The sequence below is a fragment of the Condylura cristata genome, unplaced genomic scaffold (assembly GCF_000260355.1).
Source record: "Condylura cristata isolate star-nosed mole 26May11 unplaced genomic scaffold, ConCri1.0 scaffold00008, whole genome shotgun sequence".
In the NCBI taxonomy this organism is placed as follows: domain Eukaryota; kingdom Metazoa; phylum Chordata; class Mammalia; order Eulipotyphla; family Talpidae; genus Condylura; species Condylura cristata.
In genome coordinates, this window is record NW_004567109.1 from 24,928,226 (window position 1) to 24,935,402 (window position 7,177).

The 7,177-nt window shown below is 36.4% G+C and overlaps 1 protein-coding gene across 3 annotated transcripts in view; it reads left to right on the forward strand.

The window, feature by feature from the left end:
- MAST2 (microtubule associated serine/threonine kinase 2) overlaps window positions 1-7,177 on the forward strand; it is a 140,724-nt gene that overhangs the window by 95,148 nt on the left and 38,399 nt on the right. For all 3 annotated transcript variants that reach the window (XM_012722391.1, XM_012722392.1, XM_004678949.2), the window contains exon 5: window positions 4,961-5,052. In XM_012722391.1, coding sequence (XP_012577845.1) covers window positions 4,961-5,052 — 92 coding nt within the window. The remainder of the gene's footprint in view (window positions 1-4,960; window positions 5,053-7,177) is intronic.

A 7,177-nucleotide genomic window follows, 5' to 3' on the forward strand; every position in this document is an offset into this window, starting at 1 on the left:
ACAACATTGCCTGCTCAAATAAAACTTAGATTCTAATGGGAAGAGAGACAGCAAACAAAATGAATGTGTAGGCACTATTGAGAAAATCATACCAGGGAAGGGGGATAGAATGACCAGGGAAAAATTCATTAAGAAGATAGTTGAGCAGTTATACCTGAAGGAAGTAAGAAAGCAAGCCGAGACTCGAGGGAAAACACAGGCAAAAGAAATTTGTAAACTCTGTAAGGCAGTAGCATGTTTGGCATGTTCTGAACAATGTGAGGAAGCCAAAATGATTGGAATTGACTGAATAAAAGGAAAGAGGTACTGGAGATTAAGAATACGTAAAACTTTGTAGAGCAAGGTAAGAACTTTGACTTTTACCCCCAGTGAGAAAAGGGAGAATTTTAAGATGTTAAGAGTAACTTTCATATTATTTATGTTAAAATTATTGAGCTATGATTGAAGTGTAATAGATTGTGTATATTTTAAATATATGTTTTGATGGATTTTGATACATGCTTATCAAGATAACAGTCAAGATAGTGAGCATAATCCATAATCTCAAGTTTCTCATATTCTTTTATTATCTCTCTTCTGTTCCTGTTTCTGATTGGGCAACCCCTAACTGCTGCTTGTATAATAGATTAGTTGCTATTTTCTTGTATTTTATATAAATGTATTAATACAGTATATATTCTTTGCTGGTTACCTTCATTCAATACATTAAGATTCATTCATTATTTAAATCACTGTTTCATTCCTTTTTATTACTGAATAACATTCCATTGCATAGATCTATGATTTGTTTATCACAATTAGTGAACATTTGGGGTGGTTTCTAGTTTTTGGCCATGACAAATAAGAAAAAGCATAGAGTTAAGTCCTACCACTTTTATCCAGTCTGACTGCTACTGCCTTAATTATGTTTTGAAAACATTTACATCTTAGGTGGCTATTGACATGATTAGATTTATTTAAAGAATTTTGCTATACTTTTTATTTGTTCTAACTGCATTTGTTCTTCCTTTTTCTGACCTTTTAGCTTGTACTATTTTTTTTAAGATTTATTTATTTATGCATACAGAACTGGGATATAGGCCAGAGGTGCAGGGGCAGTGAGAGGATTCACCAGAGACAGAGTGGGGAGCAGAACAGGCAGATTGACGAAGTACACTGCTGAGGGGAGCAGTCGGCGGGTCAGGAGAGGTCTGCCTAACCATGGGGGTCACTTCTGGGGCAGGATCAAACTCATGCTGAAGTGGCATTAGCTTCTTAGTGTTGTGCTTTAACCTGCTGCACCACAAGGGAGGGCCCTGGCTTGAGTACTTTTTAATGATATTATTGCATTTCCTTTGTTCATCTATTAATGATACTTCATTAGTTTTTTTTAGTAATTGTTTTATTGCTTATAATATACTATCTCAATTTATCACAGTTTACCTTCACATATAATCAGATTACATTTAATGTAAGAGCACCACAGTGGTATACAATATATTACATTTCTTCCCTCCCTAGCTTGGTGCTATTGCTGTTATGTATTTTATATCTTTGTTAAGTCTAACCCCTTCTGTAAATTGTTATTTTTCCTTAAAAAAAAAATCAGTTACCCTACATAAATATAAAATAAATGATGTGTATATGTGGAGATATACACACACATTTTCCATTTCTGGTGCATAGTAGTATAAGCCATAAGTGCCGAAGGAGTTTTATAAAAGGAGATCTTGCCCTACTTGAACAAATAAGGGAGAATTCACATAAAACCTCCTTTGTGCAATGGTTTCTAAAAAAAAAAAGTTGAACTGGTAAGTCCATGAGGGGCCATATATACCTGTTGAGGGTATATATGAGCCAAAGTGCAGAAGACTTTGGGGTTTCTTTCCATTGAGGATTTCCTTGGTCTGGGTTAGACTTCTAAGGCTGAATATGATTTCATATGTACATTGTGTAAAAATTCTCCTGTTCAAAACTGTAGCATCTAAAGATTACTTTCTTGAATTTATCTGTATCTTATTTGACCTTAGGACAAGGGGCTGAATAAGTACAAGTATTTTTCTCTTAAAAAACCCAAAAGATAATACTTTGCCTAAGAACTTTAAATAAGAAAAAATATAATTCTTTACAATAGGATTAATTTGAATGACTCAGGTAAGCAGTTTGAGTTAGAAGCTAATAGGGATTTTTAGGAAGGAATTCATGTGATCTCATCTATGGTTTTCAAATAGTACTTTGGTTAATTTGTGAAGAATAGACTAATGCGGACAGGGAATGGGGAGGAAGAACCAAAGTGTAAAGATCATCTTTTGTAGACTTGAAGTAGTTGTTGAGGTAAAAAGATTGTTTCAACTTGGGATATATTTTGAAGATAAATTCCACAGAATTTGCTGGTTGTTTTGGATGTGGGTATGAAGAAATAGAAAACTCAACAAAATATAGACAATTTTTGCCTGAGCATCTGGATGTATGGTGGTGCATTGTAATGATATAACTTAGGGAGCAGTGGCAAGTTTTAGAGAGTTGCAGGGGCTCTATTTTGGAATCGATAAGTTTGAGGTGCATTTTAAACATCCAAATGGAGATGTCAAGTAGGCATTTGGATATGTAAGTCTTATACTTGGGAGAGGGGCAGAATTAGCAATAAAAAAACTGTATCATAGATACAAAGTTAGGAAACTGAAAAAAAAATTAAGGGAGTGAATGTCGGAAGATAAAAAGATATCTCAACCCAGAATGTCCTGAATAATTTAGAGACCAGGAAGGCTAGATGAATAAAACATTGGAGGGAAACCACGTTCTAGAAAATCATTTCAAAAGCCTTCCTGGGCACAGAGGTTAAGTCTTAGCAATATCAAGCTATCGCCAACCACTGTAGCACAAGTTCGATCTTCCTCTTGCCAATACTTCAGCGCTTGTATATATAAATAAATAAATGTCTTAAAAAATAAAGAAGCACTTCAGGTAGAGTTACATAGATAGTAGATTGAACAGAAGAAACCATCATAAAATACATATAGTATATAATACTACTTATAGGAAAACTATCAAAATCAAAGTAATATATTGTGATAGAAGAAAGGTTGGGGAATAGGGAATTGACCGGAAAGAGACATATGGGAACTCTGGAGTCATAAAGTTTTCTGACTCATGTTTAGATTTTGTCATGTGGATATGAACAATAATCAAGGCTTATTGAATAGAACACGTATGTATGTTTTATTAAGTGTAAATTCCAATTATAAGAATGTTAACTGTCAAATGATGTTGAGAGGTTACATAAAATAAGGACTGATAAAACTGATTATTGTTGTTGGTATTAGTGGTCTCCATGGCAAGAGTGGGCTAAGAAGAAAATGAGGAATGAACATTGAACCTGTTTCTTAAACAGGAGAGCAAAGAAATGGGCAAGTCAGGGAAGTTCTGTAAAAATTTTTATTTTTTTAAAGGTGAAAGAAATGACTGCATGTTTTTAAGGTGATAAAAATGATCAAATAGAATATAGAAATTTTTTGCACAGGAGAGAGGGGGGAATTTTTTACACAGGAAGGTATGGGTGAAGCTTTCATTTAAAGAGGTGTCTGGGGAATCACTTTGATAGTAACTGGTTTTTCATTCTGCTATTACAGATACATATACACAGATTTGAGTAAGCTTGTAAATTTTTGTACCATGAATATGTAGTGCTACTTTTTGTTCCTACTTGAGTGAAAACCAAAGTCAGTAGGAAAGAGTGAGGCTGGGGGAATTTTGTTTAGTGTTAGAGGTTTGGAGACCAGGTAGGAATTAGGTGTCTTGGGCAGGGGGAGAGATACCAGCCACATTATTTCAGATTTTTCTTCAGTCACATTCAGCTGCTCAACTGCAGTTGAACAATAGATGGAAAGTTGGGTTTAACAGTTTGGGGTTTCACCACAACTGTGGTGTTGGGTGAAGAATGGGAGACATGGGTATTTGTTGGTGACTGAGAAATTGAAGGGTGTGTGAAATATGTTTAGGTTTGATTAGTGTGGTGACTTGTTGGGAAAGGAGGGGTATTTCTTATTAGAATGCCACTCTTGTGATTGACCTCAATCCTTCCAGTGGTTTCTTATCACATTCCTAATAGTTCTTTGCAGTATACTATACCAACCCTATGGAGTTGGTATACTATACCAACCCTTTGCAGTATACTATACCAACCCCATTTCTTCTATAACTTTAATTCTTTTCATATCATTTCCACTCCTGCTACCTACTCTAACTTGCCACTGATTCTAATTCTTTGAATATTTTGGCTGTTTTTCTTTTTCAAAGCACTGTTTACTCCAGTCTGAGAACAGAAACCATCTTATGTTTCCTAGAACTAACATGTATCCCTACCATCTAGAACAGTGTCTGGTGTATAATAGGTGCCCAGTGAATCTTTGTTTGGATTAACATAAATCACAAGCTTCCCTAATGCCTTTTTAAAAGAGCTTTTTTGTTTTGGTGCCTTTGTAACAAAAAAAAAAAAAAAGAAATAACCTTCATTTATAAATTATGAAACAGGCTGATTTTCAAATAAATTGACATAGATTTGAATAGCAGGTGTAGCATAAAATGGCTTTTCATCATGATTTAGTTTTCTACCAGAAAAACCCCATAGAATGGAAAGTTAACCTCATAGAAGTAATGCATTGTTTTCAAATTTATGGGGAAATGAGAATAGTATGCTTATTAAATATTTAAAGATTAATTCCATGTTTTGGCAAAAAACAGTTTTCTGAGGTGAGAATGTGGTTTGTTTGTTTGTTTGTTTGTTTTTTTCATTTTTTGCTTTCTAAATCGAATTTGTAATGGTATTCATTAGGTACCCTAACTAAACTGGTTTAGTTCAGTTTAAAGTGATGTACTTTTCAGCCCATGGAATGGTGTCACTGTTTTGTTCATCAATAATTAGTCAGGTTCTCTGGGCCCATGGTGTGCTCCTGTTACAACTGACATTATGTTTTCATTACAGTTGTCGGACAAGTAACCGCAAGAGTTTGATTGTGACCTCTAGCACGTCACCTACACTGCCACGGCCTCATTCACCACTCCATGGCCATGCAGGTGAGTGCCTGAAGGTTAAGGAAGGTAGAGGGGGAAATAAAGAAAGATAGAGGGGCCCTCCCTGGTGGTGCAACAAGTTAGGATGCAGCACTGCAAGCTTGCTGCAGGCGCTTCAATGCAAGTTTGATCCCTGGCGCCAGAGATGATCCACATGGTGCAACAGACCTCTTCTGTCTCTCCCACTGCTTCCCTCAGCAGTGTGCTTCGTCTCGCTGCCTGGCCAGTGTCTCTGGTGAATCCTCTCACCGCCCCTGCCCTCTAGCCTGTACCCTCAGCTCTGTAAGCATAAATGAATAGATTTTAAAAACAAAACTTATTTAAAAAAAACAAAGTAGAATAAAAAATAGGCACAGATGTCTGTTTTCCTTCCCACCTCTCACTTTGTGTAGTCAGTACATTGTTTTGTTACTTCACTAGACTTACTGTAGCACATAGGGTTCAAGAGCATGGTTTGCCATAGAAAGCAGGCTCCAGTTCTCTTGGGCCATGTGATAAGGTTTTCATTAGTACTTTGTCCAACCATGCCCAAGGATCAGGGCTCACAGAGGTGGATTTCTTTCCCACTGGAACTTCTGCTAACTTTCCTCCTATTCAAAGAGGAGTCAACAAAAATGAAAGGAGTACCTGTTTCGTATTTATATTTCATATATTGGAACTGAATTCATACTTAGTTCCATCCAGAATATGGATTCCTTCAACAATGCAAGGACTGACTTACTTGACTGAGGAATATATATAAAGACATAGAAAGACCTCACCAGAGTTAGCTTCCTATTTTGGCCTAGATGCTTTTTGCATCCCAGGGTGACCAGAGGAGGGAATTCAGGTTTGCTGAAACAGAGTTGCTGTGCTGCTGTACTGTTCATTGCAACACCATTTATATGGAAATTCCAAACCCAAGAGTAATGGAAATGGAACAGGCTTGAAACCAATAGAAGCTAGAAATTTTTTAGAGCTTGATATTTGGGTTTGATAAGTCATGGGCCTTGTCTGTTGCTGGGCAGTAAAGAAGTACCAAAACAGCAAAACATTTTGGCATCAAATCAAATTAGACTGTATCATTGACTTCTCCTGGCTCAAAGCTTACTGTCTTTGAAAGGAGAATGTGAGGGTGCAGGTGGAGCTGTTTGAGGACCATGAGAGTTCGGTGATTCTGAAATTGTCCTTTGTCCTTGAGAAAGGGTCTCACTTGATGGCTCAGATCCTTTGAGCCTAGAACCCAGCTACTCAGTGTGTACACAACTCTTTTCCAGGAATTAACAAAACAGCAGTAATTGTCACATTAGAGGACACCATGAAGGGCACAAGGCACAGGAATTGAAGACATATTTAGCTTTTAAAGCAAAGTTCTCATTTTGATATTTTGATATAAGTGTAACATATAGTCACCATTACTTAATAGTATTACTAATATTAAGGACTTAGACATAGCATGCAACTAAGAATATGTTTTATACAAGCGCACCTACAAAGGTGTGCCTTTGTAGTCTTGTACAAAATAGATTCACTCCTCTGAAGATATTCGGTCTTCCACCTGTTCATCTCTCTCCCCTCCAAAACCCTTGCAACCACTAATCTTTTTCATTCTCTCCGTAGTTTTGCCTTTTCCAGAATGTCTTATAGTTGGAATCATGCAATATGTAGTCTTTTCTTACACTTAGCAATGTGCACATAAGATTCTCCAGGACTTGATAACGCATTTCATGGCTTGATAACGCATTTCTTTTTAGTTCAGTTTTAGGCAGCTGAATAATATTCCATTGTCTAGATGCATTAGTTTGTTTATCCACTCACAGACTAAAAAAAATCTTGGTTGTCTCTGAGTTTGGCACTTATGAATAAAGATGCATAAATCTTCATGTGTGGATTTTTGTGTGGATATAAGTTTTCAGCTCATTTGGGTAAATACTAAAGAGTATGATTGCTGGACCATATGGTAAGAGAATATTTAATTTTAAAAGAAACTGCCAGTCTTCTAAAGCATTTTGCATTCCCTTTAGCAATGTCTTAGAGTTTCTGCTGTTCTATATTCTTTTTTTTTTTAAGGATTTATTTATTTGTGCATACGGAACTGGGGTACAGGCCAGAGGCTCAGGGGCGGCGAGAGACTTCACCATAGACAGAG